This window comes from Lemur catta, chromosome 1 (assembly GCF_020740605.2).
Source record: "Lemur catta isolate mLemCat1 chromosome 1, mLemCat1.pri, whole genome shotgun sequence".
Taxonomy (NCBI): domain Eukaryota; kingdom Metazoa; phylum Chordata; class Mammalia; order Primates; family Lemuridae; genus Lemur; species Lemur catta.
The window spans coordinates 65,687,708-65,709,326 of record NC_059128.1 but is presented as its reverse complement, the minus strand read 5'-3'; the positions used below and the strand labels follow the sequence as shown (position 1 = coordinate 65,709,326).

General features: G+C 39.8%; 1 protein-coding gene and 1 long non-coding RNA gene across 3 annotated transcripts in view; one reads left to right on the top strand and one right to left on the bottom strand.

The window, feature by feature from the left end:
- Positions 1–730: 730 nt before the first annotated feature.
- Positions 731–21,619, top strand: part of RNF212B (ring finger protein 212B) — a 36,290-nt gene continuing 15,401 nt past the window's right edge. The window contains exons 1-10 of one of the 2 annotated variants that reach the window (XM_045525528.1): positions 731–876; positions 3,260–3,360; positions 5,137–5,189; positions 5,561–5,635; positions 18,245–18,360; positions 19,034–19,094; positions 19,823–19,851; positions 20,786–20,832; positions 21,054–21,096; positions 21,261–21,321. In XM_045525528.1, the coding sequence (XP_045381484.1) occupies positions 3,261–3,360; positions 5,137–5,189; positions 5,561–5,635; positions 18,245–18,360; positions 19,034–19,094; positions 19,823–19,851; positions 20,786–20,832; positions 21,054–21,096; positions 21,261–21,321 (585 nt within the window). In that variant the 5' untranslated portion in view covers positions 731–876; position 3,260. The remainder of the gene's footprint in view (positions 877–3,259; positions 3,361–5,136; positions 5,190–5,560; positions 5,636–18,244; positions 18,361–19,033; positions 19,095–19,822; positions 19,852–20,785; positions 20,833–21,053; positions 21,097–21,260; positions 21,322–21,619) is intronic. The other variant, XM_045525538.1, reaches the window with a different exon arrangement.
- On the bottom strand, positions 2,335–21,265 carry LOC123620370. The gene is made up of 3 exons (XR_006728820.1): positions 21,252–21,265; positions 19,000–19,088; positions 2,335–2,833 (listed from the first exon to the last, which is right to left on the bottom strand). It is a non-coding gene; the product is annotated as an uncharacterized LOC123620370 (long non-coding RNA).

Genomic DNA, 21,619 nt, shown 5'->3' with positions numbered 1-21,619 from the left:
TTAAAAACCTCTCTCAGCCCAGCATGATGGCCGGTGCCTAAAGTCCCAGCTACTCGGGAGGCTGAGGCAGGAGGATCGCTTGAGCCCAGGAGTTTGAGGGTGCTGTGAGCTAGGCTGATGCCACGACACTCTACCCAGGGCAACAGAGGGATACTGTCTCAAAAACAAAACAAAACAAAACTTCCCCCTTTCAGCCCTTATTTCCTTAACTGTGCTTCCCCTGCCCCCTCACTTTTTATTTCTGAAAAAAGTCTAAAATCTTTCTTGTAATTTTTGTTAGTTATCATTTAATAGCCAACTGTTCCCTATCATTTTTGACTTCTCTATTTCTGATTTATGCTGTTCTTTCAGAGCATCCATTATATTCTTCATTTCATTTTAGACTATTAGGTTAAAGTTTCTGTCTACTTTGTGACCAGATTTTCTAGTGTGTTGTCATCGTTTATTGGAACACTATTAGATTTATTTTCACCTTTTTGTTTCCACAGTAACATGTCTGGAATTAAATCGTAGTCCTTATTGGTCCCCAATCTTTAAATGAGGTGAATTTTCCTGGACTGACAGGAACAGGCTCCCTTATCTCTTGCAGACCACTGCCAGCAGTGTCCTCGCCCTCCCAACGCCTCTGCGAGCCCAGCTCACGCCCGCCCGTGCGCGTGGGCGTGCGAACGCCCCGGGGCCACGCCCACTCTTAGCACACCGCTCAGGCCCCGCCCCCGGCTCGCACACACCGCGGCTGGCCACGCCCGGCCTCTTGCCTCTCTCGCTTGTGCTGGGATCGCTATTTATTTTCCCGCCATTTCCAGCTCTTCGTGAGGAGAACTGGATGATTTCGGTGAGATCTGAGGCCTTCTGAGAATCACAGCAGCCAAACAGGTAAGGAAGGTAGGTAGAAAAACAACTGGGAAATTGGAGCCTGCTGAATTCCCATTACCCCAGGAAAGCAGGTGAGTTTTGCCCTCAGGGGGTCGTCTTAGCTAACCCTGTTAACTGCCTTTCTTATGTGGGGTTCATCTGGCCAACTCAGGTGATTAAATTGTTGTTGCTGCCCTTAAACCAGGGCAAATATGGTGGGGTCTTTCCAGTAAGTAGTTCTTAGATTCACTTCCTAATTGAAGGTAGCGTATCGTGAGCAACAAATAGAATTCTGAAGCTCATGGCTTGTGGGATACATTTGCGTTGCACTGTTTATTCACTACATTTTTATAGTAAATCTTGCTTCGTGTGACAAAAACGTTCCAGTGTGATGCAAACTACCCTTTATTCATTTAACCTCTCCATAAAACACTTAAAAACTTTTTTTAGGCTGGGTGCGGTGGCTCAGGCCTGTAATCCTAGCCCTCTGGGAGGCCGAGGCGGGAGGATCGCTCGAGGTCAGGAGTTCGAGACCAGCCTGAGCAAGAGCGAGACCCCCGTCTCTACTAAATATATAAAGAAATTAGCGGGCCAACTAAAAATATACAGAAAAACTTAGCCTGGCAAGGTGGCGCATGCCTGTAATCCCAGCTACTCTGGAGGCTGGGGCAGGAGGATCGCTTGAACCCAGGAGTTTGAGGTTGCTGTGAGCTAGGCTGACCCCACGGCACTCTAGCCCGGGCAACAGAGTGAGACTGTCTCAAAAAAAAAAAACACAAAACTTTTTTTTTAAAGGAGAAGACTTTAGCGGGGGAAAAAAATTACCTCCTGTTGGCAAGTGGCATTGTCACACAAAAAAAGAAAAAAAAGAAAAAAATTGCCTTCTGTTTTGATTATTTTCCCAATTTAATTTTAAGGTAAATCAAACCAATGAATATTCTATTCTTAAATAAAATAGTCATTAAATTAAACATGAGTTCATTAAACATATGAGCTAATTATAGCTCAGTTCTGTAGTTTTAATTTTGGGGGGGATCTTGCCATGTTTCCCAGACTAGTCTCGAACTCCTAGTCTCAAGCAATCCTCCCACCTCAGCCTCCCAAAGTGCTGGGATTACAGGCATGAGCCACCATATCTGGCTCAATTCTGTATTTTTTTTTTTTTTTTTTTGAGACAGAGTCTCACTTTGTTGCCCGGGCTAGAGTGAGTGCCGTGGCATCAGCCTAGCTCACTGCAACCTCAAACTCCTGGGTTTAAGCGATACTCCTGCCTCAGCCTCCCGAGTAGCTGGGACTACAGGCATGAGCCACCATGCCCGGCTAATTTTTTCTATATATACTTTTAGTTGCCCAGATTATTTATTTCTATTTTTAGTAGAGACGGGGTCTTGCTCAGGCTGGTCTTGAACTCCTGACCTCGAGCGATCCACCTGCCTCGGCCTCCCAGAGGGCTAGGATTACAGGCGTGAGCCACTGCGCCCGGCCTGTATTTTTGATATGTCAATTTCCTCATTTAAAAATCCTACAAAGTCACATTTACTTAGTTCTGTATTTAACAAATTTTATGAAACTGGTATTGGCAGAAAATACAGAGTGTATGGTTACTATGTCTAACATAAAGGCTATTTAATGTGGGAGCAAGAACTTTACACAGGAAATCAGGAGACTTAGGTTCTAATCCCAGAGCTACCACTAACTAAAGATGGAACTTTGGACAAGTCATTTAATTTCACTGAACATTGGGCATATCTTTTGAAAAATGGTAGAATTGGACAAAACATTAAATGATTTTCAAGGCCCCTTTCATTTCTATGATTCTGAGTTTCTGTAAAGTAGAAGGAAGGTGTACTACTAACAAAGATCATACAAATATTCAACCTGGCTTCTCTTAAATAAAATGTGTCCCAAGCAGCTAATATGTGATCTTCTGTATCTGGTCCACTGGTTCTTGGCTCCACTTCTGCCATATCACAGGAAACTGTTAAGAAAGAAATGGATGGTTTATTTTTTGTTTTTGATTTTTTTGAGGACTATATTTTCTAATTACAAATTGGTACATGAATTCATCCAGAAAAATTGGAAAATAAAGTGTAAAGGCAAAACACACACACACACACACACACACAAATACTCATAACCTCACCACTCAAAAAATCTCACCACTGTCCTCCTATTACTTTTACAGATGTGTGTGTGTGTGTATATAAATAATAGTATAATAGTCTGAAGTCTGCTTTTTTCACTTTATAGGTACTTGTACTTTCTTACAACCAATTACCCACAATGATGTGTCCACATCCCAATAAGCTATCAGAAACTAAATAAACACTGTTACATAGATTTTGGAACTATAATTATATTACCACCCAGGTTATTCTTACTCTTTTCTCTTTATCTGCTCCAGAATGGATTGGTTTCACTGCAATCAGTGTTTCCGAAAAGATGGGGCCCATTTCTTTGTCACCAGCTGTGGCCATATTTTCTGTAAAACGTGTGTGACCCTAGGTGAGTGACTTAACTGTTTTCAGATTCAGGCAAAAATGTTGCTACCTAGATATAATGATTAGCCATTTCTCTGTGTGACTTAGGATGAAAATCACTTAGTAGGCCAATGGTGGTGTGGATACTGTAGGAAACTGTTGATTTTGGAAATTGGAGGGATCCATTAATAAAGAATAGTGCTAAATGATTTAGCAAATCTATTACTTGAGCACCAAAGGTACTTGTTAGTGTTTTGAAGTCTGTGGCAGGGGAAGTAATAAGGGATCAGACTAATCAGGGAAAAGTGATAGAATAAGAATAATGGACAGCAACGTTGGCTGCTGTCAAGAGCTATTTCTAAAGGGAAGTGGTCTATCTTGTGAAATAAGTTTGATTAGAAATGATAATGATGATACCTTTGCAGTTAAAAAAGCATTTTCAGGTGTACCAATTTTATGTAATCCTCACCACAATCCCGGGTGGTAATTATTAGTAGAACCATTTTACAAATGAGGAAACTGGCTCAGAGAGGATTAGTGATTTGACCAAGTTCTTACAGCTATTAAGTCTTAAAAGGAGACTTGAATTTAAGGGTTTTTTTAAAAGCTAAAATAAATACATGGTGTGTAAATGCCCAGAAGAGAGACTTAGGATAGGGTGCTTTGATCAGGGAAGACTTCACAAAAGAGGTGCTGCTTCAATAGGGTTTCAAATAATAAACTGGAGTTTGCCAAGTGGATATGGCAGGGAAGATCATTCTAGTTTAAGAGAACAGCATGTATAAAGATATATTACATCATAAAGCCATAGTGCAGGGGACTACACATAGTTGGGATTGGTATAGTATAAAGAGCAAGGTAAGAAATGGTGAGAGATGAGGATAGTGAAGTAGGCAGTGGCTAGATGATGGAAGGCTGTGTATATCAGGCTAAAGAACCTGAACTTTATCTTCAGGTGATGGAGAGCTGTGGAAGTTTGTTTTGTCTTTTTCTTAAACAGAAGAATGATTTGCACTTGCTAGCTCACTCTGGCAACAGTATGGACAAGTAAAAACCTTTTCCCTGGCCCCAAGGAAAGAACAGTCAGGTTAAGTAGCCTCTGGAGAAGTTTTTTTCTCTGTAGGAACCCATGACCCTTATAAATTATCTGCTAATGTAACAAAGCTGTTTACTATGGTAATAGCAGCTCACTTTGGAGTGGTTTGTCTCTTGAAGCATATGCCATGTGATGTTTTCTCCTGACATGGTATTTATCTTAATAATCAGCACCACTACTAAAATTTCACTATACAAAGAAAGATTAGGAATTTTAATTTTTGCTTGCTTCATATTGGCTTAATTGGAGAATAAGAGTAGGAGAGCTTCAAAGCAAGATCCAGGAATATTGGCAAAGTGATAATAGGGCAGGAATAACTGGAGATTTTCTTAGAGTACCCAATGTATGCCTGCTGTCAGGTAGGTAGAATGAAAGAGAGTAACTTAAAGTTAAGATCATTGGTACTCTTGTTCTTTTCCGAATACTCTTATAAATGTACTCCAGTACTCCTCCTGGGAGTTTGGAATTGTTCCTTCTGACCCACAGAAGAAAACTGGGAATTTTAAAAAATGTACTTTATCATACTAGTTTGGAAATACTGGTTTAGAGAAGAAAGCTTAAGTTGTTGTCCTTTTATAGCACAATGATATTCTAAATTCAGTAAGAACCCTTTTCTTCTTCTTTTGACTATTACCGTATACTCTAAGGAAAATCTTACCTCATGCCCTTTAGAACCAAACTTGTTTTTTCCCCTTTACTTCCCAGAAAAATGTACTGTTTGTGGAACTGCCTGCAAGCATCTGGCTCTTTCTGATAATGTAAGTTTTTCTCCTCCTGCCACAAACCATCTCATCCCATTCCTGGACTGTAGGAAGTATATAAAAAATAGAGATGATGAATTTTTTTAAAAGAAAGAAAGAAAAGAGACAAATTTATAGATAGCAGTTGTAAAAAAGAGGATAAACAACAGAAGAATTATTTGTGACCACCGTTATAGAAACATGAGGCAAGGAGAATTTGGACATATAATCTACATCTCCTAGAGGAGTGGTGATCTCTCTCTTACTTATGCACAGTGGAAATAATACTAGATGCATTAGAAAGGGCGATACAACCTTTGTCATATTTGTCAGTATTTTATTTCATTCCACTGTGGATATTCTTACTACGTGTCTTACTCTCTTCATAGCTAAAACCTCAGGAGAAGATGTTCTTCAAAAGCCCTGTGGAGACAGCTTTGCAGTATTTTAGTCATATCTCTCAGGTATGAGAAACAATAGTGAAGAAAATCTGATTCTCCAGGCAAATCTAATTGCATGTAATTCCTTTAACAAAGATTCTCTTAGACTGCATTTATATACAACAGAGAGAAATTGACTGCTCTCTTTGCTTTCTTCCTTGATAATACAAATCTCAACCAGTTAACTTTTTATGATCCAGAATCTGTGATAGGCTATAAAAATCACCATGTAGCCAACATCTTGCCTTGTACTTCCTAGTTCTACCAAGTAATTTCTAAGACCAACTGATATTCTAGGGGGCTTTATCAGCTTTTTCTGCAGATTGATGCATCGTCTAAAAATTGTTTTGAATATATGGACCTGACTCTGCAAATAATAGATTTGGTGGTTTAACTCTCAACATTGCTTATAGACCTAGGTTCATGAAGGTATTTCTTGTTTCCCATTCTCATTTTTCAATAACCTTTCTAGTAATACTTAACTCTTCATTTAGAGCCCACAACTGGTTGCCTGAATTTTAGAAAATATTTATCTTTTCATGATGCATTATAAGTTGGAATACTATTGACTTGGTCAGGAGCAATAGGAATGCAGAAGAAGGTAGAGAGAAGGCAGGACAACCATTTGAGAGAGTTCCCAAGTTGTAAAAACTTTGGTTTTTTTCTTTGCACTCTCCAGTTCTCTCTCTTTTTTTTTTTTGAGACAGAGTCTTACTCTGTTGCCCGGGCTAGAGTGCCGTGGCATCAGCCTAGCTCACAGCAACCTCAAACTCCTGGGCTCAAGCGATCCTTCTGCCTCAGCCTCCCAAGTAGCTGGGACTACAGGCATGTGCCACCATGTCCGGCTAATTTTTTTCTATATATTTTTAGTTATCCAGCTAATTTCTTTTCTTTTTTTTTGAGACAGAGTCTCACTTTGTTGCCTGGGCTAGAGTGAGTGCCGTGGCGTCAGCCTAGCTCACAGCAACCTCAAACTCCCGGGCTTAAGCGATCCTACTGCCTCAGCCTCCTGAGTAGCTGGGACTATAGGCATGCGCCACCATGCCCAGCTAATTTTTTCTATATATATTTTTAGTTGTCCAGATAATTTCTTTCTATTTTTAGTAGAGATGAGGTCTCGCTCAGGCTGGTCTCGAACTCCTGACCTTGAGCGGTCCACCCTCCTCGGCCTCCCAGAGTGTTAGGATTACAGGCGTGAGCCACCGCTCCCGGCCTATCCAGCTAATTTCTTTCTATTTTTTTTAGTAGAGACGGGGCCTCACTTTTGCTCAGGCTAGTCTCAAACTCCTGAGCTCAAACGATTCACCCATCTCGGCCTCCCAGACTGCTAGGATTACAGGCGTGAGCCACCTCGCCTGGCCTCCAGTTCTCCACTGAGATTATTTTATAGCCTCATGGGATTCCTGTCTTGTCATTTCTTGAGATTTTATTACTGTTCCCTTTCTGTACTCATACGTATTTCTTATTTTTCTGAGAATATTCCTTTTGTAAACAAGAAGATGATCCTTAGTCATCTTCTGTTTGAAGATAGTAGATTTAATTTTTCTTTGGTGTCATACGCCTCAATCCTAACTCCGGAGTTAGAGTAAGGGGAATTGAGGCTTTGCCTTCATCCTGTCTTTAGCTGTTTGGGTGAGCCATCACATTTGAGATATTGTGTTTAACATTATAAGGAGATGAAATCTAACTGAGACTCAAGGAGAAATGTAAACAAGGTCACATGAGCAATAGAACGAGCAGAACTTTGGTTAATAAATAAACCCAGGGTTAGTTAATAATCAGTAGAGAAATCATGTAGTCTGAATCCTAACCTGCTTAATCATGGGACCAATTACACATGGTCAAATAACCAAGATAAAATAAACAGAAAGGGTCAGTTAATCATCACTTTAGTGAGGGGCCAATTTGGTGAAATCAGCAAAGTCTGAAAATGTATTTTCCTAATCTGTGAAGCTGATCCAAGTGATACCTAGATTGTTTCATTCAGGCTTCTGCTCAGAACTTCCTTCCTCAGTCAGGCCTTTACTGACTCTCATATCTCAAGTGATAGCCCTAATATTCTCTACTCTTTACTTTGCTTTATTTTTCTTCATAGCTCTTGTCTCTAACATCATATTATATATATTTGTTTATTGTCTGAATCCAACACTGGAATGTAAGCTCCATGAAGACAGAAATTTGGCCAATTTTGTTTATTGTTCTCTTTGAATAGTTCTTAATAAGTAGTGGGCACTCAAAACATTGTTGTTGAATGAATGAATGGAATGTTGCTCTAAATATTCATTTGTATTTTAACCATTCCCAATCTTTGTAATGACCTGACAAGGGAATTTTTCTGCTGCACTCTGTGCCAATAGTTGATCAACCTGCCCATTTTGAATTCTTTACTCACCTCTAGATAATTTTTCTGAGAGATTGGAAAGCCCCATATAAACCTGTTAACTTTCTTCTATTCCTAGGTCATAGACTGTACCGTTACCCACAACTAGCCATCTTTCAATTGCATGCCAGTAATTGTTCCTTCTTTGATTAAAGCCTTCCGTGATTCCTGTAGGCAGAGTCTTGCTCTGTCCTTCATACTCTTGTCCCACATTCTGTCTTTTTTTTTTTTTTTGAGACAGAGTCTAGCTCTGTTGCTCCAGCTAGAGTGCGGTGGCCTCATTATAGCTCATTGCAACCTCAAACTCCTGGGCTCAAGTGAGCTTCCTGCCTCAGCCTCTCGAGCAGCTGGGATTACAGGCATACGCCACTATGCCTGGCTAATTTTTCTATTTTTTGGAGAGACAAGGTCTCGCTCTTGCTTAGGCTGGTCTCAAAGTCCTGACCTCAAGCAATCCTCCTGCCTTATCCTCTGAGAGTGCTAGGATTACAGGCATGAGCCACCATGCCCAGCTCCACATTGCTCTTAACTCTGCAAAATATTTTACTCTGAACAAGTGTTGTATTTGTTCATATGTTTGTATCTCTCACTAAACTGTGAGCTTTTCAGACAGATTATCATCTTTCTATCACCTAGTGTCTAACTAGGTATCTGGCACAAATTAGGTGCATAAGACATGTTTGCTAAATGAATGAATGTATATTAAGCCTGGTTAAGAGAGAGGGTATTCAAAGTAAGATCAGAGAGGGAGGCTTGATCATATACATACTTATAAGCCGTGGTAAGGAGTTTAGATTTTCTTCTAAGTATAGTGGGGTACCGTTGAAGGGTTTTACACAAAGAAATGGCATTATCTGATATATAATTTTAAAAGAGAATCTGGCTGCTGAGTAGAGAATGGTAAAGTGATAATACAAGGAAAACTATTGGTATAGAAATCTAAAGAGGAAATACCTGCTAGCTTGTAACTTCGTTTGTTTGAACCAGTCGTACTCCTTCACATGTAATGTGAAATAATAATACTTATCCTACTTCTTGTAAAGATCTAATGAGATAATGTGTATGAAAGCTGTAAAGTACTTAGTTTAAAGAATAATGTGGAAAACTCATAAAAGGTTATGAATGATTACAAACCTACAGGAAAATAAATAAAGATCATAAAAGTAAAAAGAAGTTTGTATTTTTATATTGTTTTCAAAGAAAGTAAAAATACTCCATCTACTTTCTAAATAACAGCTTTATTGAGATATACTTTACATACCATAAATCCACCTTTTTAAAGTGTGCAATTCAGTGGTTTTTAATATATTCACAGAATTGTACAATCACTACTCCCTAATTTTAGAGCATTTTCATCACCCCCCAAAAGAAGCCCTGTACTTATACTTATTAACAGGTACTTCCCAAATCCTCCCCTCCCTCCCCATCCCCAGGCAATCACTAATTTACTTTCTGTCCCCATGGTTTTACCTATTCAGGACATTTCATAAATATGGAATCATACAATGTATGGTCTTTTTGTGACTGGGTTCTTTCACTAAGCATAATGTTTTTAAGTTTCATCTATCTTGTAGCATATTAGGACTTCATTAGTACTTCATTCCATTTTATGACCAAATATTATTCCATTATATAGATGGATATACATTTTATATATCCATTCATCAGTTGATAGACATTTGGGTTGTTTCCACTTTTTGACTATTATGAATAGGGCTGCTATGGAACATTCATGTACAAGTTTTTATATGGACATATATTTCATTCCTTTGGGTATATACCTAGGAGCAGAATTGCTGGGTCAAATAGTAACTTTGTTTAACTTTTTGAGGACCTGCCAGATTGTTCTCCCAAGTGGCCGCACCACTTTACATTCTTAACAGCTGTAATAGTCCATTCAGGCTGCTATAACAAAGTACCTTAGACTGGGTAATTTGTAACTAACAGAAATTTATTTCTCACAGTTCTGGAGACTGGGAAGTCCAAGATCAAGGCACCAGCAGATTCAGTGTTTGGGGAGGGCTCATTCTCTGCTTCCAAGGTGCCTTCTTGCTTCATACTCACATCGTAGAAGGGGAAAACAGGCTCCTTCAAGCTGCTTTTATAATGGCACTAATTCCATTCACAAGGGCAGAGCCCTTATGACCTAATCACCTCCTGAAGGCACCACCTCTTAATACTATTGCATTGGGAATTGGGTTTTAACATGAATTTTGGGGGGACAGAAGCATTCAGACCATATGAGGCCAGTAAATATTTTAGGCTTTGCAGGCCATATAATCTCTGTTGCAGCTACTCAACTCTGCTGTTGTAGCATGGAGGCAGCTACAGATAGTATGTAAACTAATGGATATAGTTATGTTCCAATAAAACTTCATTTACAAAAACAGACAGCTGGCCATGGTAAGTAGTTTGCTACCCCTGGTCTACTTTATGGATTTTAAAAACCTTTGAAATCATATGCTTTTGCTAACATATACATAAATAATTACTATATATACTGTTAGAATAAAATCAGGTCAAGACCTGATCTCATCAATAGACCAGAGCTTTTCCATTCCTCATTTGAATTAAAAATTTAAACAACTGAGATAATCAATGGTGCTTTTGAAGAAAATTTTTGTTAGTTTGAGATTATTTTACCTGAAAAGAAAAGGCTAATCTGTCAGTATTTAGGACTTTTGAAACAGTATAGTTGAGTTCTTCATCACTATTGAGCAAGGGGTTGAGGAAACTTAGGCCAGTGTGAGAGGTAATATTGCTTTGATCCCATAAACTGTGCAACCCAAACTATAACTCCCTACCTGGTGGGCCCCTGTGCCTCTCATTCAGAGTGGGGACTTCCGACATCTTATTAACAGTCCTCCAATTGTTTTCAATAAGGAAGCATTTTTAGAGGGTTTTTTTTGTTTAAATCTATTCTTTCTGAGCCACCATGATAATCTATTTAAGTTACAAATATGAACATATAACTCTTTTCAAAACCCTTTGGCAGCTTCCTATCACCTAAATTTCAGACTTCTTAGAGTTACATAGTTCCTTAATGCTCTGGTTCCTCATAACTTTTTTTGGTTTTTTTGAGACAGAGTCTCAGTTTGTTGCCCGGGCTAGAGTGAGTGCTGTGGCGTCAGCCTAGCTCACAGCAACCTCAAACTCCTGGGCTTAAGCGATCCTACTGCCTCAGCCTCCCGAGTAGCTGGACTACAGGGATGCGCCACCATGCCCGACTAATTTTTTCTATATATATTTTAATTAGCCAGATAATTTCTTTCTATTTTTAGTAGAGACGAGGTCTCGCTCTTGCTCAGGCTGGTCTCGAACTCCTGAGCTCGAACGATCCGCCTGCCTCGGCCTCCCAGATTGCTAGGATTACAGGCGTGAGCCACCGCATCCGGCCTGGTTCCTCATAACTTCTTCAATCTCAGTCACGACTACCACCTCACATCTGATGTACCAACACAAGTGATTATGTAGATTATATATTACCTAATCTGTTTGGCAGATTTAGTTCTTCCCAGTTCTTTTACAGACCATATAGTTTCATACCTCTCTGCCTGAAATACCTGACTTCTGTACTAGTTCTGTAATAGTTACCTCTTAATCATTATTTCTTTCTTTTTCTCTTTTTTAAAAAATAGAGACAGGGTGTTGCTCTGTCATCCAGGCTGGAGTGCAGTGGGGTGATCACAGCTCAATGTAACCCCGAACTCCTGGGCCCAAGGGATCTTCCCACCTCAGATTCCCAAGTACCTAGGACTACAGGTGCACACGAGCATGCCTGGCTAATTTTTTTATTTTTTGTAGAGACAGGGTCTTGCTATGTTGCCCAGGCTGATCTCGAACCCCTAGCCTCAAGCGATCCATTTGCCTCAGTCTCCCAAAGTGCTGGAATTACAGGCATGAGCCACCATGTCCAACCTGACTTAATCATTATTTCTATACCTTGTACATACTTTCCTGTTCTGCATACCACAGTTTGTTTTCTTTATTGGTTCACATGTTACAATGTCTTTTCTATTGTACTGTGATAAGATACTAGAGGACAAGAACCCATAGTATTAATGTTAGCATTTCTAGTTCTTGTACCTGGCATGAAGTATTCAATAAAGGTTTGTTAAATGAAAGGATGAATAATCTTCGCACTATAGATTATCTTTTCTGTCTGTGTGTGAGGTGTCTAATACCAATCAGTTCTCTGATACCAACTAGGTATCCAACAATTCAATGCAATTCTGACACTAACTCCACAGATCTAGGGTTCAGTCCAAGACTGCACCCACTTTGGACACCACCCACATTTCAGCCTGGCTAATTACAGACTTGAAGGTTCCTATAAACTCCTCCAAGCTTCGATAATTTGCTAAAATGACTCACAGGACTCAAGAAAGCACTTTACTTACTATTACCAGTTTATTATTAAGGATACACTCAGGAACAGCCAAATAGAAGAGATGCATAAGGCAAGGTATGAGGGGAGAGGTGCAGAGCTTCCATGTCCTCTCCAGGCATGCTACCCTCCCACCACCTCCGTGTGTTCACCAATCTGGAACCTCTCCAAATTCCCTTGTTTAGGGGTCTTTATGAAGGTTCTATTATGTAGGCATGGTTGATTAAATAATTGGTCATTCTTTATTTAACTGAATCTCCAGCCCTTCTCCCCTCTCGAGATGTAGTGGAGAAAGAGAAAGGTTAGGACTGAAGGTTCCTTTGACAACCAGCTCTCCTTTTGAAGCTATCTAGGGGCCCACCAAGAGTCACCTGATTAACAGAAACTCAGGTATGGTTGAAAGGGGCTTGTTATGAATAACAAAAAATACTCCTATCACTCAAGAAATTCCAGGGATTTTAGGAACTCTGTGCTAGGAATCAGGGATGAGGACCACATATTCTTTCTTTTCTTTCTTTCTTTCTTTCTTTTCTTTCTTTTCTTTCTTTCTTTCTTTTTTTTTTTGAGACAGAGTCTCACTTTGTTGCCCAGGCTAGAGTGAGTGCCGTGGCGTCAGTCTAGCTCACAGCAACTTCAAACTCCTTGGCTCAAGCGATCCTCCTGCCTCAGCCTCCCGAGTAGCTGGGACTACAGGCATGTGCCATCATGCCCGGCTAATTTTTTATATATATATTTTTAGTTGTCCAGCTAATTTCTTTATTATTATTATTATTTCTTTTTAGTAGAGACAGGGTCTCGCTCTTGGTCAGGCTGGTCTCGAACTCCTGAGCTCAAACTATCCTCCCCACTCGGTCTCCCAGAGCGCTAGAATTACAGGTGTGAGCCACCATGCCCAGCCTCATTTCTTTTTTAATTATTGTTGAAGAAAATGGTCTTTTGTCCTATAGAGTTGTTCACAATGTGGATTTTGCTGATTATACACTTGGAGTCATTGAATATGCTCCTCTGTCTTCTATTTCCTATAAGGTAGATTTAGGCTTAATCACCATCATTTGATTAGGGAGGAAGGTGGGGCAAGACTACTTTACAGCAGTGTTGTAGTCCACCAAGAGGTACATAAATAGCCTTCTGTCTCTGATTTTGTATGCCAGCAGCCATTGAACTTTGCAGAGATATTACTTTATCAGAAGTTGTAAAATGCTGCTTTTCTAATCCTGTTATTCCTTTCTCATTTTTTTAGTTGGAATATTTCTAAAGAAAAATTTCCTTTTGTCAGCCAAATGATTACCCCAAGATATAGTTCCAAAACATTAAGACCTGTAGATATTGTGAAATATGGGAGTCAGTTTCACAAAAGATAGATAAAGCAAACTATTAGGTTAATAAGTATGGAATATCTGATTTCCTTAAGTACTAAGTTTAACAGTTGATATCTCTGACATTTCACTTTGACACTTCTTTATTTTTTTATTTTATTTTTTTGAGACAGAGTCTCCCTCTGTTGCCCTGAGGAGAGTGCTGTGGTGTCAGCCTAGCTCACAGCAACCTCAAACTCTTGGGCTCAAGCGATCCTCCCGCCTCAGCCTCCCAGAGTGCTAGGATTACAGGCATGAGCCACCATGCCCGGCCCACTTTGACACTTCTTTTTTATTTTTTTTTTTTGAGACAGAGTCTCACTTTGTTGCCCGGGCTAGAGTGAGTGCCGTGGCGTCAGCCTAGCTCACAGCAACCTCAAACTCCTGGGCTTAAGCGATCCTACTGCCTCAGCCTCCCGAGTAGCTGGGACTACAGGCATGCGCCACTATGCCCGGTTAATTTTTTTCTATATATATTTTTAGTTGTCCAGATAATTTTTATTTCTATTTTTAGTAGAGACGGGGTCTCGCTCAGGCTGGTCTCGAACTCCTGACCTCGAGCGGTCCACCCTCCTCGGCCTCCCAGAGTGCTAGGATTACAGGAGTGAGCCCCGCGCCCGGCGACACTTCTTTTTTTTTTTTTAATGGTGAAGGTACATCCTCATTGTTTCAAATGCACATTTTAGCTTGTGATTATCTTTCAAAAAAAATTTTTAGAGCAATTTTTGTGAAACCATGGATAAGTCAAAAATTCTTGTTAGTTTTTAATATGACTTCTGTTGTACCAATGCAGTGCACACAGCTCGAAATATCAATGAAGTGTTTGGGAAGGATGTGGCTAATGAACACACAGTACATCAATGGTTTGAGAATATCCATTCTGGTGATTTTAATCTTGAAAATGAACCATGTGGGTGACCTGAGACCAAGGTGGATGATGAGCTGAAAGCTGTAGCAGCAAGGTTTGACATTACTGTTCCCACAGTATTGGACCCTTTGAAACAGATAAGCAAGGTAAAGAAGCTGGATAGATGGGTACCACATGAATTAAGCGTCAGAAAGGAAATCGTCTTGAAGTTTACCTTTCTTTGCTGTCATGACATAAAGGTGAACCATTTCTATACTGAATTGTTATATGTGATGAAAAATGGATTCTTTTTGACATTCACAAGCATTCGGCACAAAGGTTGGATAAAGATGAAGTGCCGAGGTCAGGCATGGTGGCTCATGCCTGTTATCCTAGTACTCTGGGAGGATCGCTTGAAGTCAAGAGTTCAAGACCAGCCTGAGCAAGAGCGAGACCCCCCCCCCTTGTCTCTACTAAAAAAATAGAAAGAAATTAGCTGGAGAACTAAAAAAATATATATATATGTATATAAAATTAGCTGGGCATGGTGGCGCATGCCTACAGTCCCAGCTACTTGGGAGGCTGAGGCAGAAGGATCGCTTGAGCCCAGGAGTTTGAGGTTGCTGTGAGCTAGGCTGATGCCACGGCACTCTAGCCCGGGCAACAGAATGAGACTCTGTCTCAAAAAAAAAGAAACAAAAGAAAGAAATTAGCCAGAAAACTAAAAATATATAGAAAAAAGTTAGCCGGGTATGATGGCGCATGCCTGTAGTTCCAGCTACTTGGGAGGCTGAGGCAGAAGGACTCCTTGAGCCCAGGAGTTTGAGGTTGCTGTGAGCTAGGCTGACGCCATGGCACTCTAGCCTGGGCAACAGAGAGAGACTGTTTCAAAAAAAAAAAAAAAAAGATGAAGTGCTGAAACACAGTCCAAAACTGAATATTCATCAAAAAAAGCTAATTTTGTCTTTTGACATGTGTTATCAATTCTAAAATGCATAGGAATCCAGAGCATGAAGAGCATGATACTCCTACCTGGTCCTAGTACAGAGATAAAGGAAAGGGATCTGGGGCCAGAAGTAGGTAGTTTCATATAATGTTCTGATAAAATAAACAATATTTAACACTTGCATTATCCAGACAGTATTTAGTGTTATCAACAGAACTACTTTTTATCTGCTCTTTGTTATTGTATTAACCAAATAATAACACCTTTAAAAAATAAGCAAGTGAGGTTGGGTAGGGTGGCTCACACCTGTAATCCTAATCCGTGGCCAAGGCAGGAGGATTGCTTGAGGCTAGGAATTAGACTAGCCTGGGCAACAGCCAGACCCATCTCTACAAAAAAATAAAAAAATTAGCCAGGTGTGGTGGCCTGGGCTCAGGAGGCTGAGGCAGGAGGATCACTTGAGCCCAGGAGTTTGAGGTTGCAGTGAGCTATGATGATACCACCACATTCTAACCCAGGCAACACAGCAAGACCCTGTCTCAAAAAAACAAAACAATAATAACAACAGGCCAGGCATGGTGGCTCACGCCTGTAATCCTAGCACTCTGCAAGGCCGAGGCGTGTGAATCGTTTGAGCTCAGGAGTTTGAGACCAGCCTGAGCAAGAGCAAGACCCCGTCTCTACTAAAAATAGAAATAAATTATATGGACAACTAAAAATATGCACAGAAAAAATTAGCCAGGCATGGTGGCACATGCCTGTAGTCCCAGCTACTCGGGAGGCTGAGGCAGGAGGATCGCTTGAGCCCAGGAATTTGAGGTTGCTGTGAGCTAGGCTGACCCCACGGCACTCTAGCCCGGGCAACAGAGTGAGACTCTGTCTCAAAAACAAACAAAAAAACAAACAAACAAAAAAAACCAATAACAACAATAGCAACAACAAAAAGAAAACACAAACAACAATAACAAGAAAGAGCAAAATTTATTTTTTGGCAAAAAAAAAAGAGGCCAACCTTTTCATAAAGCTGATGGATTTGAATGATTGCTAACTATTGGTATCTTTTTAAAGTGCTGTACTGAGATGCATTACTGAGTTAGGGTTTAGAATCTTCTTTGGTAGATGTGTCTGAAATAGGCTAAATATTTGAACGCTACTATCAGGCAAAATCACCTCTCCTCTAACACTACTAGCTCCTCTAACACTACTAGATTGGTCTTTCTTCTTGGAATGGTCAGATTTGCTATTTGGGTTTCAGTTTTGGAGAATAAGTAGACAGAGTAGGCCTGCTTAGGCCTAGGCAGAAGGCCCTCCAGTGGTCCAGTCTGGCTCCCTGGTGTTCCACAGTGGGGTCTATTCTTTGTGCACATATGACCCTTGGTGATATCAAAGGGATGAGTAACTGGTCTAGGGCAGAATTCGTGTTTTCTTGATGTTAGTTTGTTAAAAATTTAATTTCACTGCAGACTAATCCCAAGGGTAGGATTAGGATGTTTGGGATACTGTGTTTTGGCCATCTATTATATATACTTATAGTATCTATTTCTTCTCACCCCTAGCCCCACCATTTTAGGTAACTTCCAGGATTCTGAGTGAATTTTTTCCTACTTCAGTACTATTCAAATTTTCGAAAATAGACATGTTTTACTTTTATTAAAAACAGCAGCTGCCAGGTGCAGTTGCTCATACCTGTAGTCCTAGCTACTCAGGAGGCTGAGGCAGGAGGATCACTTGAGGCCAGGAGTTCGAGATCAGCCTGGTGATATAGGGAGACCTCATCTCTTAAAAAAACAAAGAAAAACAAAAAATCAGCTTTTTTTGAGAAATAAAGTAGACTACGATAAATTCTTATCTAGAACTAGTTTAGTTTGCCTTCAAGTAGAAAGGAAAGAGGCTATAGACTATATGAACTCTTAAGTACAATTCTGTGGTAAGGTGGCAAAGGCAATTTGCAAATTAAGTGAGAACAAAACGTTTATAAGAAGAGTACCAAGATCAAAGGAAGGACCCTAGACAAAAGGTTTATAGTCTGAGCAGGGAGGAAGCAGATGAGACATAAATACTGCTGTGTACTCAAAAGTAGAGCCTGACAAAGCTAAAATCCTTTCTAAATATTAACTTTTGGTCTGATTCAGCAATCCCATGATGGGCACATTAGTATAGCAAATAATAAAGTGAGGCAAAAGATAAAATTATTGTCCATACACAGAAATAAAATTCAGGAATAGATAATCTCTTTCTGTGCTTTTCAAAGGCCCTTTACTGCTGTAGCAGCATAAGCAGCCTGCAAGTGACTCTGTGTGTGTTTTTAGGGAAAGTAAATTGGTCGCCAGTGCTCTGTAATAGCTAGGAATGTGGAAGCAGGGTCCAAACTAATAGCAGACAAGTTAGAACCAATTCTAAGCCTGAAGAACAGTTTTTTTAGGTATCAGTCTTCTTGCTCAGGATGAAAGATTATATTTTTAAAGGGCCATTCTTCTATGGCCCTTTTCTGTGAACATTCTCATTAAGATGTTAGAAAGCCAGTGTCCTAGAAATGAAAAGCTTCAGCTTTCCCTAGTGCTGAGCTCTTTAGTTTTGGGGCATTATTAATTAGGTCAGGTGTTCCAGAAGAAAATAAGCAGTAATAAAGTATGGATTGATGGATTTCCCTTTGTTACCAGAAGTGAGGGGAAAGGAGTCATGGGAGTGTATGTCAAAGACCTGTTTTTTCCCTAGTAGGTGTGGAGTTTTCAGAAGAAACAAACAAATCTCCTCATCGCCTTTTATAAACATAGAATTACAAAGTTAGAAGCAGCCATGCAGGAGGCACAGCAAACACTGGTCAGCCAGCACAAGTAAGTGACAAATCGAATCCCCAGATAGCTTTTTTCTTTTTTCTTTCAGAGCAGCTGTGGTCCTTATTTCCTGTGGTTGCAAAGCCTGAAAATTGTTCCATATGTATTTGTTTGTCTTGGGAAAATCAGGTCCCCAATTTTTGAATTTTTAGTTCCCTCAATCTCCATTTTATTTTTCTCTTTCTTCCCTCTAGGGGCCCTCCTCAGTGTACAGCTTTCCTCTTCTACTTCCCTGTGTCAAAAACTACTTCTTCTGAGAAATCAGATACAGCTGATTCACACTGATAAAAATGAGAGATAACATTAAAAAAATATTACCTCTGGGAGGGTATATTTTGGAAATCTTAAGCTAAAAGATGGAATCCTTGATGAAAAATTTTAGACATCAGCAGAGCAATGGTGTGTATGGTGGTGGTGGGGGAGGGAATGAAATTCTTTGCAAACTCGCCTGAAATCATACCAAGTAACTGTTTATTTTGTCCACCTGATTGTTCTCACCATCAAAAACCTGCCATTGTCTCCTTGAATCATTAGATCCCTGATAGAAATACCTTGTATAGCTGCAAGCATCTCTCAGTAAGCATTAGCTAGATGTTGATAACAGTAATAATAAAAATCAGGGTTTTTTATCCCACTGACCTGCTGGAGCTGATTGTTTCCATCTTTTGCCTAGAGAGTTGTCAGTCTTAAGGAAGGAGAATGGAGAACTGAAGAAATTTCTAGCCATCCTAAAGGTGAATGAAATATATTTTCCTTACTATTATTTTCTCTCATACTTTTCCCATCTATCTAGCTGACTGTATAGAATAGTGTTTCCTAACCTTTTCCACATCGTGGCACACATAGAAACTGATAATATTTGTACAATAAGCATGCTATAGTAAAGGGATGAGGCCACAGAAGACCTTGGAGGCCTGAAGGATCAATATTTAGCACATTTGTAACCCATTCTCAAACATCAGTGAGTCATGACGTACCAGTTGGGAAGCTCTCTTATAAAAGAGATATCTGTTACAACTTAAAATTTCTCCTCAAAAAACCCAAGACACCTCACAACCCTTCCCTTCCCTCACATTCCATTTCCTAAACATTTTTTTCTTCCTAACAATGGTCTATGTATTTATATAATTTTCTTATTGATCCCAGTCCTGTATCTATTCCAGCACATTATAATCATGTTATTTTCTTTTTTCTCTCCAGAGACTCCATATTTCCCCACATATATTAGTCTACAGGATTCCTACTTGTGCTCTTATGAAGAGGAACTGAAAGTTTATTCCTTCAAAGCTAATAATTTCCTAAGGAAACACTGCTGCTATTTTTTCTCCCACTGGGAATCTTAACAACCATAACTAGGGGGCATTGCAGTTTAGTTATCTAAGAAGACTGAGCCATTGATTAGGGACCTTGATTTGCAATTTCCTTCACTTCCCCCACCTTTTTTTATTTTTTTCACCTCCAGGAATCTCCAAGTCGGTACCAAGGAAGCAGGTCAGTTTTATCAGCTCCCATACTAGTCTCACCCCCTGAAAATTTCTGCTCTTTCTTGACTCCTGGCTGTATGGACTCTGAGATGGACCAAAGGTTGATGAATTTATCTTTTACCTCTCTCAGAAAGTGTTACTCACTGAAAAGTGCTGAAGTAAAATCTTGATTGTAATGCTCACCCTGGATTGTCATCTTATGAAATCCCACTCATCCTTCAAATTTCAACTCATGTCATTTGCATTAGGCATAGTTAGATCTTCTATTCATTCTTTCAATAAATATTAAGTGCCTACTGCTTATCAGGTACTATGTTAGGTGCTGGATGTACAGCACTAGTCCTTTCTGATTACTGATGGCTGTGCTCTACCAACTGTTGCATATTCTTTATACCAGCCCTGCATTGGTGGATTAAAAAGACATGGCCCCTACACTCAAAGAGGTTACAGTCTAGTGTTCTTTTGTACTTCTGTACTTCTGATACACCCATTATAACATATTTAAACATTGCTCTGATTTTTTTGTCTCTCCCAGCAGCCTGTGAGCCAGTTATCTTTATAGTCTCAGAATCTAGGACATGTGGACGCTAAATAAATGCATGTTAGATGGGTAGATGAGAGGGTGGAGGAATGTATGAATAAGTGGACAGATGTAAGGTTGAAAGTACTTGGTAAGACACCAAAGGAAGGAGGAAAGGAGTATTTCAGAACTTCTGTTATGGACAATAGAGAAGTGGAGGTTTCACTTAGGGAGTTGGAGAGCAAAGTCTCATATGTAAAACGTGCTTCCATATTTTGGGGTGATGCCTGTAGTACATGAGAGTAAGCAATTTGTGCTCAGAGAGGAAGCTGTTATTTCCATAAACAATGATCTGATTGATCCTTTAAAGTGGCACTTCTGCTTAGCAAGATTAGAGCTGACTCTTTTTCTTTTCTTGCAGATCGACCACACCTCGACCAGTGGGCATTACTTCCCCATCACAGTCAGGTAGAGAGCATCTTTTTGCCCAAATACCTGTGTGAAATGAATAAATATCTCTCCCCATATGGAAGATGGTTTCCTTTTGGAAACCATAATGTGATTTTCCTAATTTTATGTATGATATGAAAACATCAGACAACCAGATAACCACTTGCAACCAATTGGCTAGGCAAGGCAGGGGGCACCACTGATGGCAGCTTTTTCTTGGGCACTTTATTTTCTTTCAGTTACCCCACGACCCAGTTCCCAGCATAGCAGCCAAGTGGTTAGGTGAGTAAAAGCCTACGCAGCAACATTAAAGCTGTTGGCAAAAGTTGCAAGATGAAAGAAATGTCTAGATGTGGCTCAAATTGGGACTAAAGAGACTTTAAGTCTATGTAAAAGTTTAACACCAGGTTTTTTGCCTTTTTGTCTCTTTGTCTCACCTTATACAGTCGATCCTCCTCAGTGGAGTCTATCCCTTATAGAATGACTGGCTTTGGTAGCTTGGGACAGGTAAGTAGTATTCTTCTCTTTCCAGATTGAGGTTTCTACTGTTAAATGAAAACAAAAATTTAAGTCAAGAATCTTAAATTTATATTGGTTTTGGCATAAATTATCTGATGCTATGCTGGAACCTATTTTCTTTTGGCAATGGAAACTTGATGTTAGAAGCTGACATAGGGAATAAATACGGGTGGAAATAGTGGAAGTGTTCAAGGACCGAATTAACAGTGTCCATTGTGTTCATTTTGAAAGTCTTAAAGTATGGATCCTTCTTAGACCAGTATGTCCACTCTGGGAGAACAATATA